This window comes from Sus scrofa, chromosome 16 (assembly GCF_000003025.6).
Source record: "Sus scrofa isolate TJ Tabasco breed Duroc chromosome 16, Sscrofa11.1, whole genome shotgun sequence".
Taxonomy (NCBI): domain Eukaryota; kingdom Metazoa; phylum Chordata; class Mammalia; order Artiodactyla; family Suidae; genus Sus; species Sus scrofa.
Window position 1 is genome coordinate 73,214,458 of NC_010458.4, and position 20,213 is coordinate 73,234,670.

The 20,213-nt window shown below is 43.9% G+C and overlaps 1 protein-coding gene across 1 annotated transcript in view; it reads left to right on the plus strand.

The window, feature by feature from the left end:
- SEMA5A (semaphorin 5A) overlaps positions 1-20,213 on the plus strand; it is a 539,522-nt gene that overhangs the window by 418,005 nt on the left and 101,304 nt on the right. The window contains 1 exon segment of the mRNA XM_021076851.1: positions 4,090-4,297. Coding sequence (XP_020932510.1) covers positions 4,090-4,297 — 208 coding nt within the window.

Sequence of the window (20,213 nt, forward strand, 5' to 3'; positions counted from 1 at the left end):
CCTGGGGGGACCCGGTGCTCTCTAAAGCAGATGCTGCCTCCACGTGTCTTCCACGTGGGCGGGTGACGGCGTCTTCCGATGGATGGATGGATCAGAACGTTGACTTTCAAGACTACGAGAAGAGTTCTTGGGATGAACAGGCTATACAGACAATCTAAATAAAACTACCCTTTCCTAGGTATCACACTGGCTTTTTAATGAGTGTTTGCGTTGTGGTCCATTGTTACTTTCCTTTTCACGTCTGACTCCCTTACAGGATTTTGAAAGGACCGTTCATAGGAAATACATGTCAGTTCTTCTAGTCTCTGAAACTCATTTTTCTCATCTATGCAGTGGGGATGCTCATGCATCGATATCAGCTTGCTGAAATGATCGGATGAGATGGGAATGAAAACGAGGTTGCCAGATTTAACAAATAAAAGTATGAGACGCCCACTTTCATTGGAATTTCAGATAAACCTTGAATAATCTTGAATTTTTTAGTAATACCAAAAAAATCATGGTTTATCCACAATTCAAATTAAGTGGGCATCCTTTGTTTAATCTGCCAACCCTCTAGGAAGTCAACATGCTTCCTGTTCTGCTGAAATGAGGCAAATAGAAGTCCTTCAGTACAATATTTACATTTCTTGTAATTACAACTATTCAGGCCTTGCAGATAACAACCACATGATCAATTTTGATCAGCTCTGTCTCTTCCACAATGAATAGCTACAGTTTTCCATTTGCAAGATAAACTGCAAATATAAGACTCTCAAATTTGTAGTTAATAGTTTCAAAATACCTACAAAAAGGTGACGCTTAGGAGCATTTGGGCTAAAGCAGTGCCAGCGCGTTGTTCTTGCTGTCAGCTCCGATTTTGCACTTACCAAGCCACACTTCCTCCTCTACTCCTTGCGGAGGGGGCTCTGAGATGGACAGGAAGCGCCAATTTGTCCTTTTCTCTCTGATCTCAAAATTTTAAAGAATTGATTGAGAAGGCTTTCTGTTTTTCTGGCATTTCTGTTCTCCTGCCACTGACTTTGATTCGCGTATTGAGTTTCAGGTGTGTGGAAGGTGGGCATGATTTTATTTTTCTACGGCAAATGTTCAGAACGGATATTTCTCCAGCTGACACCAATGAAGATGTTTTTCCTCACTCCTATTTGGTTTATGACACTTTCATTGGAAACATTTGGGACTTGGCGAAATAATAGTTCTTCTCGCACTTTCACTCCGATGTCCTAACTCTCATTAAAGGTTGCGGTGCAAACATACTAATCGGGAGTCTTTTTAGCAAATGCGCAAGTCATAATGACATTTGCGTAATAGTTGCCTGCCTGCCTTCCTGCCTTCTTTCGTCTTTCTTTCCTTTATTCCCTCACTCTTCTGTTCAGTTTCCCACTCAGCTCGTGTATATTCATCTCCGCAGACCGTGGCGATGAACATATAGCAGACAGCAGAGGGCAAACTCTTGATCGTCTCTGGAGCTTCATAAGGACAAGTGTAGAAGGAAAAAAAAAAACAAGTACATTTGTTATTAAACTGTGGCAAGTATGATAAAGCAAAAACAGAAGGAAGCTCCTGCAGGGCCCCTCGGTCTGGAGGTGCTGACCTGGTTGGTGCCCATAGAACAGGCGACTTCACAAGATCAGATGTTTCCGAGCGAGACACAGGTGGTGGACAAGACATAAAGCCAGGCTACGAACCATTCTCTGAAATGCTAAGCCCTGTAGTTTTGTGAGATCCCAGGCAGCTGGAAAGTCAGATACAAGATGGGCAGAAGTACACGTGGAGAAGTTTTGATCCACAGTGGTTCATTCTTTTAAATCAAATTATTGAAAATATTTTAAAAATGTGTTTTCCCCCACAATTGCTCAAGAATTCACCGTGCATGTGAGCATATTGATGTTTGAACTGTTATTAATTTGGTTTCTCAGGGTAATAATCTATCAGCAAAATAAATAATCAACAGCCAGGAAACTGTTCAGCTGCTGAATAGGATTTAGCTCTGTCACCCATGTTTCCCCTGAAAATAGTGTGGTAACAGTCAAAAGATAAAATGACAGTTCTCCAGCTGGACACCCACCTGCGCTGCCTCTGCCCCACCTCCACCCCTGCATTGCTCTAAAATGTTCTGTTTTATCCCGAGTCTCTTGTTTAAGTCTCATCGGAGCCTGCTGTTCACCTCGTGGTGGCGGGCTCCCAACCGCTGTCTCAGACCCCATTCTATTGTCAGCATGTCCCAGAGGGCAGCGCAGACTCTGTGCCTTTCACTGCCCCACAGGAAGGCTGGCACTTCCATCTGCTGGTAGAGACCCCCTCTCAGGATGGTGTGGCTGAGACCCTGTCAAGGTCACCTGCCCTGAAGTGCCCACCTCGTTCTCATCTTTGTGCTGGTGCTGTGCCCATCTCTGATGCATTGCACTGTGTGGGCAGGAAGGCCCAGACATCACTGGATTGAATGTCCCTCCAACTGGGAGCTGTGCTTTCCAAGTCAAAATTAGATTGACTCATGCTAATAAACACATACAAATTCTCTTACACACCTACATCTGAGCGTTTGTTAAAATGCTGCCTTGTACACAGGCTGCCCCCTTCTCTCTCTCCCTCCCTCTCTCTCTCTCTGCCTCTTCCCCCTCCCCCTGGTTCCTTCCCTTGCTATGTGATCACAAACAGACACTCTTCCCTTAAGACAGGTACTATGTTTTTAACCTTCTCAGCATACGTAGTGATTCTCAAAAGCTACACGTTCAACCAGCTCACCTACAGTAAAATTATGCAATAGTTTACTAATGCTGCATATGCTACTGTATACATAATTAAATGCGTGCTTATAGCAGGCAGCTCATAATCCATCAATGTTCACTGGAGATGTTTCAGATACACGTTTCGGGATGAACTCAGGATAATATATATACCCACATGGGTATTTTCTTTTTAAATGTAAACATCCTTGGTCTGAAGTCTCCTATCAATCTGCAAATCTCAGAAGACTGGGACAGAAAATGCCTTTGACGTTTTCCATTCCTATGAGAGTCCTTAGAGACGAAGGATGTTTAAAATCAGAAGAGCCGCAGATAACTTCCTAGCCTCCTTGTCTGTGTTTCCACGGCAAGAATCGCTATGTTTTGAAACTCAGATCCCCGTGGGTTTTTTACAGCAAGTGCCTTCAGGGTGATTTGAGGAACTTGCTCACGGCTCTCAGAGGTGCTGCTGGAGGTTGAGTCTACACCCTGGGTTTGCAGTCTGGCTGCAGGGGCCTCGGCACAGTGCTTCAGGGACAATAGGACGTGTTGCAAGTCTGGGTTCCAACAACACCGAGCATGGGCTGAGTCGTGCCCCTCCCTGGCTGAGAGGACCCTTTTCCGTGCCCCTCACCACCACCCTGGGTTGTCTCTGGTTCAGGGGACCCTGGGACACTTGTCATCCAGCAGGACTTATAACCAAAATAAGTGAGCGTGAGCATGTGGCGAGCAGAAACCCTGGAGTAGGGAGGGGACCAGCTCGAAAGGGATGCTCCGTAGTACAGGAAGGGAGAAGCTGTGGAAAGGAGACCCAGGAGAGCATCCTAAAGAACACGCCTGAGAGAGAAAGAGGAAGGAGGTGATCTGGTTGGAGAGGCAGAGAGGGGTGCGCTTCCGGGGCAGGAAGGAAGCTGTCCTTTGCTTCCTGTGTATCTGAAGCTGGCCTCCAGCCCCGGCTCTGCTGTGCTAGGGCAGCAACGTCAGCTCCTCCGTCTGGCACTGAGAATCCAAGGTGGTCTCCAGGATTCCTCCGACCCAGCGCCCTCTGTGGTACCGTGCAAGCTGGCAGCACTGGGCCGCAGTGAGCTTTACTGCGCGCTGGGTCTCTAGACTTGTATCTGGACCACCAGCTGGTAGCCCAGTGGATGGACGTTAGCTCTGCTGGGAGCTGTAAAAATACTGGCGCCCGGCCCCATCCAGTGGCTGCTGGTCGAACAGGTGCGGGGTGGGGCCCCGGCCTCAGCCTTTGTGAGAATGCAGCTGATTCTGTGTGCAGCCAGGCTGGGGAACGCTGGAGGCTTAACGGCAAGGGACGGGTGAGACCCACGGACCTTAATTTCTTCTTTTCCTGTTGCCTTGGCAGATTACGGCTCCATCAAGAAGGTGCGGGCGCCCTTGACTCAGAGCTCGGGCGGCTGTTTGCTGGAAGAGATCGAGCTCTTCCCCGAGAGGCGGCCGGAGCCCATCAGGAGCCTGCAGATCCTCCACAGCCAGAGCGTCCTGTTCGTGGGTCTTCGGGAGCACGTGGCCAAGATCCCGCTGAAGAGGTGCCAGTTCTACCGCACTCGCAGGTAGGGCAGCCCCAGGGGTCCGCCGTGCATCCCTTATAGATGGCCCACCCAGAAAGAGGGCACAGGAGCCCTGAGGGCTTTCAGAGTTCCTGTGGCTGAATGGGATGTGGCCTTCAGCATCCCCGTGAGTCCTGCATCCCAGGATCTGATGCAAACCAGGTGCTGCGATGAAAATAAGATATCAGTATCCGTGGAGGAAGAGCCACTTTAGGAGTTCCTGTTGTGGCACAGCCGAAATGAATCCGACTAGGAACCATGAGGTTGCAGGTTCGATCCCTGGCCTCGCTCAGTGGGTTAAGGACCCAGCATTGCCATGAACTGTGGTGTAGGTCACAGATACGGCTCGGATCCCGCGTGGCTGTGGCTGTGGCATAGGCCAGCAGCTACAGCTCCGATTCGACCCCTAGCCTGGGAACCTCCATATGCTGTGGCCACAGCTCTAAAAAAGACAAAAAGACCAAAAAAAAAAAAAAAAAAAAAAAAAGCCACTTTGTAACATCTGTACGCGGATGTCAGGATTGAAATAAACTATTCAGTGCATTGTAACAGTCAGTGGTAATGCTGGTATTAGGTGTTTCTGAGTTAACCTGTCACAAGTTTTTATACACACACACACACACACGTATATAGACATGTATATATTATATACACATAATGTGTGTGTATATTACATACACATAATGTATATATAATGTATGTATAATATACTACAATTCATAGTTAGAAATATTCGTATATATAAATTCATAGTTTGTGTATGTATATATGTTTTGTATAAATTTTATACATATTTTACATAGGTATATAAATGTATATATGTATGTATAAAGTTCTTGACCTGGTCGCTAGAGTATGTTAAACCTCGCTTTCTCATCTAACACGTGTGAATTGCTCTAGAATGAAATGAGATAATCCGTATAGTGTGAAATTTACAGCCCTCTGCAAAGTGGGTGTTCTTAGGTAGAAGGACGGTTTTTCTCTTTAATAAAAATCTTCCTAGATGGTTTTAGATAACAAGGTGTACATAATACGAGGCCTCCCCTGTATCGGAGTGCTGAGGAATAAACACATTAGGCATCTCCCGGCTAATGACAATGCCATCGTAGTTATAGTCACAAACGGTGTTCTCTGTTAACAGCTATCTTTTATGTAACACCTTCTTTCTAAATTCGACCAGTGGCCGCCGCTTGAAGTGTGTTCTGATGCATGTTTCCTGCAAGCCTCGCCTAGGGTAGGAATTATTCTGGCCCAGTAGCTGAGGGTTCCGTCGGTGACAGGGATGAGGGTTGGGGTCTAGTCAACAGGGGTGTCACAAGTTGAATGAAGTTGGAAGGGTACTGGTCTTCCAGCTCCAGCCCAGCAAGCTCTGGGGATGTGACATGGGATGACAAAAAGACAGGGCTGTGCCATGTGCAGGTGTTTCCGGGGTCGGAGTGGAGTTTGTGGCTTGCCAAGCATGAGGCAAGTCGCCTTTTTCCTGGTGCTCTGCTGGCTCAGCAGCTCATAGGCATAACTTAGGCAATGAAGTCCCGCATCAGGTCAGGGAAGGCAGGCATCATCGGCCTCCTCTCATCTCCTAGGCAACAGCACTTGAAGCTCAATCATGAATCCACAGGCGCCGGCTGCCACCAGGCACAGCCGCCTGGGAGGAGTTCACAGTTCCCCCTTTTTCTTTCAAGGAGAATAAGCCCCTTGTCTGTTTTCATCAGCCTCCTGGGAGGAGATGATTTTACAGTTTCATCCAGAGCAGAATCTCCCCGCTGTTGACTTGTCCACGTGCTCAGAGAAAAGCAGCGAGAGACGATAACTTTATTTAAGCTGATAGACTGTGGTTTTCCGGATGCTCTTGCCCAGAGCGGGTGAGTTTATGTTTGACCCTTAAATATTCTATTTGAGAAAAGAAAATCTACAGATGTCAACCCCAGGATTGGGAGGTTTTTCCCAGTGTTTTAGAATTTTTTCCAGTGTTTCTCCACTCTCCTCCTCCTAGAGAAAGACAGGAAAACCTCTCCAGTTAATGATCACTGGAGAAATTTTAAAAATCCACTTTTAAGGAACTCATGTCTACATGACCAGATTTCTTTTTTATTTTATTTTTTTATTTTTTTAATTTATTGTTATTTTTTGGTCTTTTTGCTATTTCTTTGGGCCACTCCCGCAGCATATGGAGGTTCCCAGGCCAGGGGTCGAATCGGAGCTGTAGCCACTGGCCTGCGCCAGAGCCACAGCAATGCGGGATCCCAGCCACGTCTGCAGCCTACACCACAGCTCACGGCAACGCCAGATCCTTAACCCACTGAGCAAGGGCAGGGATCGAACCCGCAACCTCATGGTTCCTAGTCGGATTCATTAACCACTGCGCCACGACGGGAACTCCAGATTTCTTTTTTAAAAGGTTATGGGGGAAGATAGTGTTTTGTTTTGTTTTTTTTCCTGGACAAAAGCAATTTTAGTCTTCAAGAACTATTCCTAAAGAAGTACATCGAATAGGAACAAGATGCCAACTGAGTAACTATACTCATTTCTTTGTTAAATAAACTTTTCATAGGAGAATCTGAGAAGTTTTGTCATTCAAAAATCAATGTTATAAACGCATTGAAGGATGAAGAAGAGAAATTGAGCTTAATCATCTGTCTCCTTCAAAATCGTATTCACATTTTTCATTTTTTTGAGTCGTTTTTCAAAGGCAGTGCGCAGTTTGGTATCTCTTAAGATGCTTCTGAATGATAGCAATTCTTACATTTCCCCAAGAGTCTCTCGCCTGTCTGGCACTGTGCTGCATCTTATCCCCACTTCCTTCATCACTGCAGAGAGTTCAGTCCAACCTCATCTCTGTTTTCCAGATGGATGTGGTGGCTGCGCCTTTTGGTGTCCTGGCTCCCGAAGGTCATGTGACGTGAAACCCTGGCCTCTCTGCCTCTAATACGCAGACTTTATCGTTGGTTCTCTGTGCTGCCCCAGGTAGAATGAGGCCATCACGCTCAGCGGTCAGATTTCAGCACAGATGGGCTGTTTGATGGTATTTTCCCCCTGTGATCCTGAGAGCCAGATCTCGTTAATACCAGGGCAGGCTGAACTCAGGTCTGCTGACAACGACCCCCAGCTTCTTCTCTTTACTGCCTTCTCTATTATACCTGCCACCAGGCGAGGTTAAGAAGACCAAAGGGAGGTTTCGAACCCCCTGAGTGTCTGTAAAATGAGTCTCCACTCTCCAGCTGTTCTAGAGGTGACCCTGGACCCAGGAGAGGCTGGAAAAAGTGCACGCCTGCCCCATCCACGCTGTGCACCCATTGTACCTTGGAGCCAACAGCACAGCGTTTTTAGTTTCTCATACCTGTTTTTCTCAGAACGTTATTCTGAAAGAAAAATACATATACATATTTATTTTTGTCTTTTGTCTTTGTAGGGCCACACCTGCGGCATATGGAAGTTCCCAGCCTAGGGGTCGAATCAGAGCTGTGGCTGCCGGCCTACACCACAGCCACAGCCACGTGGGATCTGAGCCACTTCTGTGACCTACACCACAGCTCATGGCAATGCCAGATCCTTAACCCACTGAGTGAGGCCAGGGATCGAACCTACGTCCTCATGGTTCCTAGTTGGATTCACTTCCGCTGTGCTATGATGGAACTCCTGAAAGAAAAATATTTTTTAAAAATATAGTCAAGTTTGACCTCCAAAAACGAGTGAAAAGATTTTAATGTCAGCCTCTTTTGCATAACCTATTTAATACATAGCATGAAAAAACTACGCTAGCAGTAAATCCACTCATCAGAATGGGTGGTGACCTCTGCGGATGTGGAGTGGGGGGGGGAATCCTTTACTTTTCCTGTATATCCTTCGTCCGCAGAGACTTATTTACAATACACATGTGCTATTTTCATCAAATGAATTAACTGTTGCTGAATATTGATGAACATGGGCATCTGGCAGGGGCTGGTATGGATGTGGCACAGGAAACAGAAGACAGGTAACCTGAAGCCCTTCTCACGCGCAGCCCATGCACAGCCAGGGACTCCCGGAAGCAGCGTGAAAGTGGTAAAAGGTCTTTATAAGGATGCACAGGGCAAAGGAGCCAAGAATAGCCCCTCACTTCATTCCTGCTGATGTAAATCCCAGTGCGAAGTCATAACCTGCCACTGGGAGGCAAACGGACTGGCCGAGAGCTGAGAGCGTTCTTATCTCCCTGCTTCAGGAAGAAAAGCATGATCGCAGGCTCTAACAGTCATGTCCAGAAATCAAGCTGTTTCTCCCCACGCCCCTGACTTCCAAGAACGTAGTGTAGCCTTCTGGTTAGTCGATGACTGATGCTCTTTGAGTCTAAGGAAAGGAAAGCCTGGGGAAGGGCTGATGGGAAGGCAATTTTTTTTTTTTCGGTCTTTTTAGGGCTGCATATGGAAGTTTCCAGGCTAGGAGTCAAATCGGAGCTGCAGCTGCTGGCCTATGCCACAGCCACTGCAACGCCAGATCTCAGCTGTGTCTGCAACCTACACCACAGTTCACGGCAGCACCAGCTCCTTAACCCACTGAGTGAGGCTAGGGATTGAACCCGGGTCCTCACGGATACTAGTCAGGTTCATTACTACTGTATTATGATGGGAACCCCTGATGGGAAGACTTTTGATAAAGATTTTAAAGTTGTTTTAGGGATTAGACATGAATTAGGTCAGTGACCTGGCAGACCTTGTCTGTAAATTGGACAGAAGATGCTTTAGGCTCCCTGGGCTCTATGGTCTCTGTCACTAGTGCCCATCTCTGTCCTATAGCTTGGAAGCAGCCGCAGGCCATGAAGACGGGGTGTGGCTGTGTGTCCACAAGGCACACAGATATGTCAAGCCAACAAACAGTTCACTTTTAGATTCAGACACTTTATTTTTTAGGTAGACAGCAAAAGAGCAGAAAAGATGTCAGCTACTCAGGTCCCTTGTCCCACAGATGACACCAAAACAAAAGAGGCCAGGTGTTTCCCCTGTGGCTCAACAGGATCAGCGGAGACTCTGCAGCACCAGCCAGGACACAGGTTTGATCCCAGCCCGGCACAGTGGATTAACGATCTGGTGTTGCAGAGCTGCAGAATAGGTCACAACTGTAGCTCCGATCTGATCTCTGGCCTGGGAACTGCATATGCCTCAGGGAAGCCAAAAAAAGGAAAAAGAGAGAGAAGAGGCGAGATGACAAGGCACAGGAGAACTTGCCCCCATGTGGCTGAGGAGCTGATTCCATGCTGCAGTTTTGTAGCCTGCGGCTGGACCTTTTAAGGGCAGAGTAGGGGGCAGAAAGCCTTACACCTCATTAGAAGCCAGGAGGCGATGAGAAACCATCTCAGCACAGCCTCCCTGGAACAGAGAAGAACGGGGGATAGGGTGCAGAACATAACTCTCCCAAGGGTAAGATAGCAAGGGGCCCAGGGTGTTCTGCCAAGGCTTAGGGCAGCTGTGGTTAAGCCTTGCTCTATGTGGAGATGTGAAAAGTCACGAGGGCCCCAGGGTCGAGCATCCTGCTGCCCTGTGTTTCGGCACAGCTAGAAGGAGCAGGCTGGATTAGGCCCATGGGTTGTCGTTTGCTGATTCCTGAATTAGATTATTATCATGTGTATAATAAATGAATGTGTCTTACATCATGATATATGCTCATTTATAAAATTAGGTGTTACATGAGATAACTTAAGTATGAAATTACATAATATAACTCTAAACCCTAGTTTTTTTCTTATAGCATGGTGTTTTTCTACTCTTCACACACTCAGGTTCTTTTTTTTTTCAGGTTTTTAATTTTTTCCATTGTACTTGATTTACAGTGTTCTGTCAATTTCTACTGTACAGCAAAGTGACCCAGTCATACACACACACACACACACACACACACACACATATTCTTTTTCTCACATTATCCTCTATCTTGTTCCATCACAAGTGACCAGATATAGTTCCCTGTGCTATTCCATGGGATCTCATTGCTTATCCACTCTAAATGTAATAGTTTGTATCTATTAACCCCAAACTCCCAGTCCACCCCACTCCCTCCCCATCCCCCTTGGCAACCACAAGTCTGTTCTCTAAGTCCATGAGTTTCTTTTCTGCAGAAAGGTTCATTTGTGCCATATATTAGATTGCAGATATAGGTGATATCATTTGGCATTTGCCTTTGTCTTTCTGACTTACTTCACTTAGTGTGAGAGTTCCATCCATGTTGCTGCAAATGGCATTATTTTGTTCTTTTTTATGGCTGAGTAGTATTCCATTGTGTGTATAGACCACATCTTAATACATGCATCTGTCATTGGATGTTTAGGTGGTTTCCATGTCTTGGCTCTTGTGAATAGTGCTGCAATGAACATACGGGTGCATGTATCTTTCTCGATGAAAGTTTTGTCCGGATATATGCCCAAAAGTAGGATTGCTAGGTCATATGGTAGTTCCATACTAAGTTTTCTGAGGTACCTCCATACTGTTCTCCATAGTGGTTGTACCAGCTTACATTCCCACCAACAGTGCAGGAGGGTTCCCTTTTCTCCACACCCTCTCCAGCATTCGTTATTTGTTGACTTGTTAAGGATGGCCATTCTGACTAGTGTGAGGTGGTACCTCATTGTAGTTTTGATTTTTTACTTCTCTAATAATTAATGATGTTGAGCATTTTTTCATGAGCTTGTTGGCCATCTGTATATCTTCTTTGAAGAAATGTCTACTTAGGTCTTCTGCCCATTGTTCAGTTGGGTTTTCTTGCTTTTGAGTTGTATAAGTTGTTTATATATTTTAGAGATTAAGCCCTATTTTCTCCCATTCCATAGGTTGTCTTTTTTTTTTTTTTTTAATGGCTTCCTTTGCTGTGCAAAAGCTTGTCAGTTTGATTAGGTCCCATTGGTTTATTTTTGCTTTTATTTCTATTGCCATGGGAGACTGACTTAAGAAAACATTTGAAAGGTTGATGTCAGAGAATGTTTTGCCTATGTTCTCTTCTAGGAGTTTTCTCTGTTTTTTATTTTTTATTTGACACCCACCAAGATTATGAGACAAGATAAACCTATCAGGTTGTAGAGTTCCCACCTTATAGACGAGGTATCCATCAGAATCAGAGAGAAAATGTCTAAGGATCATCAGTCATAGAAGAGATACTAGAATTCCTCTTTCAGCCCCTGGGGACAAGAGCTGGCAAGGCCAGGCATTGTCTTTCCAGATTCCATGTAGCCTTCAGCATGTGCCTGGCCTGCAACAGGCTCCGTAAATACTTACCAAATTAACAAATGGATGCTTTGCTTCTTCCTTTTCTGCTATTTTCCTTTATAGCCTAAAAAGTAAACTTCAGTTCCTGTGAAACCAAAAAGCCCCCTTTACAAAAAAGTGTAGTGATATAAAACCTAAGTTACCCCAAAGATTGAAACTTCTTAGTCCTTAGGTGTTTGTTTTATTTTTGCTTTACCATAAAAACTAATTGGAAAGAGAAGAAGAGTCTATATAGGTTATATAGCCTATACATAACCTAAGAAACATGCCTTTTAAATTTTCCTTCATAAAACTGGAGGAAAAGAGGAAACCATTAAGTAAAAAAAAAATGGCTCCATTTGTGACTGGGTATCTAGGAATTCCTAATTCACTTAGCTTGTAATAAAAAAAAAAAAGTTAACACCTCATTGAGAAACTTAGTATAGAAATTAAATTACTACAGGGACTTTTTCTTTTTTTTAGCTTGAAAGAGCCAAGTTTTAAAAGGTAGTGACGATAAGTTGGCACCTTTATTGATTAAATATTCTCTAAAGACAGCTTCTGTCTTATGGGAGAGACACACAATGTAGAGAGAGAAGTGGTAGGATCTCTAGGAGATCCCCCAGCTAGGATACTGAATATGCATATTGTGCAAGCATCAGAAGGCGGCTTTGACATGGACCCATTTTACAAAATAAATGTTCTCCCTTCAAAATAAATCTAGTATTTCCCACATCTCAGTGTCATAAGTTTCTGTTTGCACTGGCTTTGGTGTAGCCTCTAAAGTCTGTGGGTTTTCCTTTGTTAATTCCTTTGTAGCGTATTCATTGAGCTTCATACGTGCTGAGCACCAAGCCAGGCTCTAAGTGCACAGTGATGGGTGAGGGATCCCTGACCTCGTCTTCCTTGGGCCCAGAAGCTAATGAGAAACTCTGATATAAATAAAGTCTCCCAGATATGTCTTGTGGATTCGAGCCAAAGGGCCTTGGAGTTACTGTAGACTTTATCCCCAAGTTGATTCGTCACTAAAGTCTAATCCTGGACTCCACGAGGTCCAATCTCGAAACCTGCCATCCCTGTCCAATTATTTTTTTAAGCTGTATCTGAATCACAACCAGTGCTCCAATCTTAAATTTCCAATAGTACAGGAATTAATTACCAAGTTACAATATACTGATTCAATGGAGTATTCACTCTGTGAATTATTCCGAAGTGACCAAATGATAATTATGAAGACATCTGTATGATATGATATTAGTTGAAAAAAAAAACAAAACATCACGTGTTCCCATCATTAATATTGTTTAAACAATAGCAGGAAAAGACCGAAAGTATTCATGCCAACATGCTATGTACAACATTGTCAGAGGGGATCCAAGGTGGGCTTGGGCTGGAACACAGTATCTTCTAGAAAGTCCTAAGTTTAACACCCCCAAGTTCTGGACAGGGTGGAAAAACCGTCAAAAGGTGATAGGTAGAACATGAACTTGCAAGAACTAGACCAGTACATGAAGAAACATAAATTGTACTATTGTTTGGTAATAATCAGGGGAAAATATAAGTTTTGTGGGGCCTGAGGCTTAAATAATTTGAGAGAGATGCTCTATTTGAAGAGAAATTCCCTATTCTAAGGAAATAATATCATACTGTAAGTACAAAAATGATTAGGGCTAATCACAGACCCTTAAAGGGTCTCATGAAGAAAGGAAATTTAAGCTTCTGTAGCATCATGGTACATCCACCTTGACAATGATGTAAACTTATATTTGATCCAGAGAGACATTACAGGCAAAGAAAATATGTGTGTGCCATCTTGTAGAGATGCTATGAGTTGCCCCTACAATTATGGGATTATGCATACATTTTTTTCATTCTCTTCTTCTGCCAAATGTGTTCATGTGATCACGTTGTCGTCACAAGGGAGAATAAGTTTCTAGGAACAAGAAGGTATGCTAAAAATATTCCTCAGGTCAAATTCACTAGTACAGGTTCTGAGCTTTCCTTGGCTATCCTTAGCCAATCAACAGTTTTGGGTTCAGCTTTCTATTCCATTTCCTTTAAAAAAAAAAAAAAAAAGCATATTTCTGTAAAGAGCTTCCATAGGAAAACTTGGGCTGCAGTAATGGTCTCAGCTCCAGATCCTTGCACCTGAGTTGTCCTGAGAAACACCCTGGCTTTTCTACACTGAGCTCCCCCTAAGACTGTATTTGAAGCATGGTCCAGTGGATTCATGATTTGTATGGAAACCATCATTCCCATGGGCCTGCAAAGCAGCCAGTATATAGAAAGATCATCAGTTTTGGATTCAGGTGGATTCCGGATAAGCCTTTGGCTTGGGGTGTGATTATAAGCAAGTTATTCAATATGTTACTGGGGAAGAAAAAAATCAGAGACATGTAATGGGCCTGGCACTTTAAAAAAGTTGATGTGAGATGACTCCTCTCCTGTCCTGCTTGAAGGAACCTGCAATTACCTCTGTTTTACAGAACAGAGAGGATAGATGACCAAAGTGTTGGCTTTTCCCCAAACCAAGAGGCCAGTGATTCTGTTCTTTCTCTCTTGGGCACAGGGATATGGTGTTTTCTGGTCATCCCTTCTGGAAATCACTGCAATCTCAATGCCTTTTCTCCCTGAGGACAAAGCTGGACAGAGCCCAGGCCGCCTTCCCTGGAGAGCTTCACTCAGGGGGCAGAATTGGCCTTTCCAGAAAAATTGTATATTTGTTCTAGAGAAGAGTTCCCTATGACTGAGACCCACCCGGAGGCCAAGATAAACAGCTCGGGAATCCGTGTGGGACAAGTGGGTGAAACAGGACTGTGTGTCATATCAGAAACCAAAGCTGACCACAAGTACTGGAGTTCCAGAAAGCTGTGTGTCATATCAGAAAGCAAAGCTGACCACAAGTACTGGAGTTCCAGAAAGCACTTGTGTTTTTCTCATTTCAAATGCCCTCGACTTTTTTCCATTTTTTTCTAAACTATCAATTTTCCCATAATGCCTCCTTGAAAATGTATGTCGCTCTTGTTGTTTTAAACAGATTTTTTTTTTTCAAAAAATTTGAGTGTTATATCCTAATAAGATTGTGGCTAAGGAGTTCCCGTTGTGGTTCAGTGGTACTGGACTCGCCTAGGATCTATAAGGATGGGAGTTTGATCCCTGGCCTCGCTCAGTGAGTTAAGGATCTGGCGATGTTGTGAGCTGTGGTGTAGGTCGAAGACCTGGCTTGGATCCCACATTGCTGTGGCTGTGGTGTAGGCCTGCAGCTGTAGCTCTGATTCAACCCCTAGCTGGGGAACTTCCATGTGCCGTGAGTGTAGCCCTAATAAGACCCCCCCCAAAAAAAATGCAACTAAAACCCATTTGTTCAGTATTCCTGGTGGGACGAATCAATTATTTAAATTTAATATTAATAGTGAAATGTGAAAAATCCTCATTGTATTTAATCAATGCAATGTAAGCCAGTAGTGAATAGTTTTCAATATATTAAATGTTAGTGACTAATTGAAATTCTTGTTCATTAATTTCCTTTACAAATCATAGCACATAGCATGAATTATTATTAAGTGCCTTTAGCAAGTTATACATAATGAGTATAAACTTGTAATTTTTTTACTGTTAATTATATCTTGGTTTACTTGGCATGTGTCCTGACTTTTAAAAAAAAAGCTATTGCAATTGTACTTGTATTTCAGTTCTTCTTGGGAATTATGAATTACTCCTCTAGTGAGTTTCACTATCTGACACATCCTACATACCACAGCTAAATTTCCCTCACTGAAGCAGAACTTCAACATTTTAATCACATCAATCAATCAATTCCTTCTCTGGAATCTTTTTTTTCTTTTGTCTTTTTATGCCATACCTGTGGTCCAGTCAGAGCTATAGCCCCTGACCTACGCCACAGCCACAGCAACATGGGATCTGAGCCACATCTGCGACCTACACCACAGCTCACGGCAACAGATCCTTAACCCACTGAGTGAGGCCAGGGATCGAACCAGAATCTTCATGGATGCTAGCAGGTTCATTAAGTTCTGAGCCACGACGGGAACTCCCTTCTCTAGAATCTTAAGGAAACTTCAGCCCAGCCTGAATCTGCTCACCTCCCACTTCATGCATGCTGTACATGCACCTGACTCGTCAGCCTTCCTGGGGCCATTGTGACCAAGGATGTGGCTAAACCCCAGCTTCCTTCAAAGGTCAGCCTAAACAGTACCTCTTCCCAGCGCTCTCCTGGGCCATGTCTCTGTCCTCTGACTCTGGACCACCCACTGGTTGTGTGGTCTTCTCACTTAATAAACATCTGTCGTGAATTGTGAGTGGATCCAAACTGGTAGCTGAAATACTCTGCAACAGGTCATGGAACTCCTCGGGGTGTGTCACATTGCCTTACCAAATGCCCATGACGTTCACAGATTGAGTATTTTTTGTATGGAATGGTTTTGGACACTCCCCCAAATCAACAGCATGTTTTAGTTGTAATTACTTTTAGAGATGAAGTAGAATAAGGATATGCATCCCATTCACTAAGACTTTTTCTTTTCTACTCTGTGATGTAAATTAGTCCTCAAACCAGCCCAGTGAGGTGGGTATGACCATTCTGGTTTTGCAGAAGAGGCAACTAAAAAACAAACAAATACCATGTTCTAGTTGGATTTACCAGTTGGTGGATTTGTGGTTCTTTCAGAATGCACTCCTCAGGAAGCTTATCGCCTCGTTGGAATTCCTTCCGTCTTATTTTTAGTAAGACAGCGTTTTTAATGCAATTTTTAAAGTAAAAGCAGATTCTGCAGGATGCAGTGACGTAACAGTCAGGAATGAGGGACCTCACACTGTCTTAGGCATGAGGGCACTGCCATCCACGAACAGGTAAACGCTTCCTTCCCACTGTCGTCATCACGATAGTACAAAGAAAGACTGATGTTTGACACGTGATTTTTGCACACATTTGGGAAGCATTTTAAAAGTACATCGCTTTGGAGTTCCCATCGTGGCGCAGTGGTTAACGAATCCGACTAGGAACCATGAGGTTGCGGATTCAATTCCTGGCCTTGCTCAGTGGGTTAAGGATCCGGCGTTGCCGTGAGCTGTGGTGTAGGTTGCAGACGCGGCTTGGATTCTGAGTTGCTGTGGCTCTGGCACAGGCCGGTGGCTACAGCTCTGATTCGACCCCTAGCCAGGGAACCTCCATATGCCGCGGGAGCAGCCCAAGAAATTGCAAAAAGACAAAAATAATAATAATAATGATAAAATAAAAGTGCATCGCTTCCAAGGGAACCCAAGTCCCCAGGAGGGAGGCTGGAGGGCTCAGTAGATGCTACATCTCGAACTTGCACCAACGCCTCACCTCCGATTATGCCCTTTCTTCAAACTCCCATTCATGCCACTGAAGCACCTTTCCAAGCTGATCTTCCTGCGGAAACGTTGTTTTCTCTGAAGAGTATCACTTCATCGCTCTGTGCATCTCAGTGGTCCCAGTTTAAATGCCTCTCCCTACGTACTTCCTGACACCCGCTTCTGTTTTTCCCTTTGCAACTGGCTGCTATTTATCAGTGTATTCGTTTAATGTTTATTTCCTTCACTAAAAGATGAGTGCTTTGGACGTGCTGACTATGTCTGTTTGGTTTGTCTGGTACATCCACCACTTTCAAAGGCAGTTCTAGGCAGGTGCTAAATATGTGCTGAATAAATGATGGAAAACTCTTAAAATTCCATGCTTAATGAATACATTTTGCTGATATGGCAAAAATTCTTAATATCAAAAATAAGCTGGAGTTCCTATTGTGTCTCAGGGGCTTAACTGAGGCTGAAGAGTCTGTGGGGATGCAAGTTTCATCCCTGGTCTGGCTCAGTGGGTTAAGGATCTGGTGTTGGCACAAGCCCTGGCATAGGTTGCAGATGTGGCTCGGACCAGCATTGCTGTGGCTGTGGTGTAGGCCTGAGGCTGCAGTCCCAATTCAACCCCTAGCCCAGGAACTTCCATATGCTGCGGGTTCAGCCCTAAACAATAAATAAATACATAAATATATAAATTAATAAACTGACCTAATGGCTGTGAGTGTGACAGAAACAAGCTGAATGAAATCATTGATATTTAGATAATCTAACTTGCAAGAGAATCATACTCAGTAATTAGCTTCAGCTTTCCAGAAGTTCAGTGGAAAGGTTTTAATGAATTGACCTATTTTTTTCTATCATTTACCAAATAGCTTAAAACCACAACTTTAGAAAGTAAAGAGTCTAGATAATTTCAATATCATTAGATAAATTTCCTCTACAGAGGAAAATAGTTTATCCTTCTTCTACAGTTAAGGCCTACTTCCAAATATACATTGAGCCCTAAAATACATTTTCAATAAATGTGTTTTAAAGTTAAAACCTCAGATTCTGACCAACTTGTTTTCTTTGTTTTCAAAGACTTTCAAATACCGGGGCCATATATTACATGAGAAAAATCTAAAGTTCTTAACAAAATAAGGAAAACTTTTTCATTAAGAAGATTTATCACACAAAGAGAAATATTTTCAAAATGGAATAAAGAAAAGCCACTTTCATGATAGCAGCATTCATAGGAGGTCTGTGATTTTCCACATGCTCTCTTTAAGAGTCCCACCTGCCAAAAATAACAGACCGTGGGGACTGGTTTTTCTTTAAACTGTAACTTAGAATAAAGACGGAGCTCATCAGAAAGTTGTCCATCGTATGAAATATTTTAAGTGAGGAAAATATATATAAATAGTATTTTTAATGAATGGGCACTTGTGTCTATAGAGAAGTTTTAGTATTTTCACTGTAATGTTAAGAACATGAAGAATCACCAGTAGTATCGGAAAAAAAGAGATGTTATGAGAAGCAGCTTTTCGTTGGAAACAGCTTAAAATATTCCATGTAAGCCTGTGGCGCTGTTTCAGATCTCCAGGCAGCTTTGCAAGGGGAAGCCTCTGGCAAAGGTAGGGACTTTGTGGAATTTCCGCCTTTTTGGATGTTTAATTTTGTCTAATGGTCATGTTGCTTTAATAGGACACTGGCAAAGGAATTCAGGCTTCTTGCATAATTCTTGATGTGTAGCTTGGCCCTTTTTTGCTCACCGACAGGAAAACAGGAGCAAGCACAGGGAGAATGCCCATGTGTGATACCCACCGTGGCATCCAGCACCGATGGCAGTCCAGGAGGATGAGGACTCTGGCCTTGCCTAAGCCGGAGTCAGTGCACCGGCAGCAGAGAAAATGAAACCAAAGAACCACTGGTGGCAAACCGCTAACCAGCTTTCCCAAATATGGCATCCCTTATGCTCATAGGTAGTCAAGTAACTTCCTTGCTTTGCTTCTCCATCTTCTCTGTAAAAACCTCCTCCACTCCTGTGAGCCGATCTGCCTAACCACTTCTCATGTGGGGCACTGCCGGATATTTGCTCCAATAAACTTTTGAACAGCTTAATACACCTGCCTCAGTTTCTCATGTTAAAACATGTGCAAAGTAACATATCAAAAAGTTCTGGTGAGGTCATGGTGACAGGTCAGTGCTTCACAGCTCTTCCCACCCCAGTCTGGTTCTGCTGTAAGAAAGGCCAGTTTTAACCATTTGAACGTCTTCGACTGGTTAATACCATAGCAAATGCTTAGTAACTTAGTAATAGCTTTATACCTCTATTGCCTCATTTGTTACCCTTGGGCATATCATACCCACCTCTGGAACTTGGATTTGCCTTTCTCTGCTCTTTTTCTTCATTCTAAAATGGGAATAGGATTCCCGTTGTGGCACAGTGGTTAACAAATCCGACTAGGAACCATGAGGTATGCAGGTTCGATCCCTGGCCTTGCTCAGTGGGTTAAGGATCCGGCGTTGCCCTGAGCTGTGGTATAGGTTGCAGACATGGCTTGGATCCCACGTTGCTGTGGCTCTGGCATAGGCCTGCGGCTACAGCTCCGATTAGACCCCTAGCCTGGGAATCTCCATATGCCGCGAGAGCGGCCCAAGAAATGGCAAAATAAATTAATTAAATTAAATTAAATGAGAATAAATCTGAGTTCCCCGGTGGCCTAGAGGTTGAGGATCCATCATTGTCACTGCTGTGGGGCTCAATCCCTGGAGCAGGAAATTCTACATGCCATGGGTGCAACCAAAAATAAAATGAAATGAAGTAAAATAAAATAAAATAGGAATAAGGGGAGTAGCTAATGGAAGAATTGTATTTAAAGGTTCTATGAAGTTTAAATGAACTTACAGAGGTCAGGTTCTTAGAACAGTGCTTTATCCAAGGTTAACATATTTGATGTGTTAATTAGGGTTTTTAATATTATTAATGTTAATCACTTATTATTACTTATACCACCTCCCTGGCCCCCCTATTTGATAATTATGCATGATGTCTCCTCCTTCTCTTGGTGAACTGGTAACTGACTCTAACAGATTCACCCTCTTGTAATCTCTGTCCTGATACAGAAGCTATTCACCTGTCCACGTGGCACTCACCTGCCTGTCCTCACAGCCATGTCCTGCGCACCTGACCTCTTGGCCCTTCAGAGAGAGCGTGTCCAATGCCCTGCTTATCTGTGGGGACATCTGCTGCTGCATTTGTCTCTGTCACTGTCACTTCTGCCTGCATCCTCTCCCCCTGTCTACCTGTTGTATTTATAACTTCAGGATCTTTGTCTAATACATGAGCTCCTTTATTTAGGCAAAGCTAAAGCAAAATATCTACCATCTGTAACACT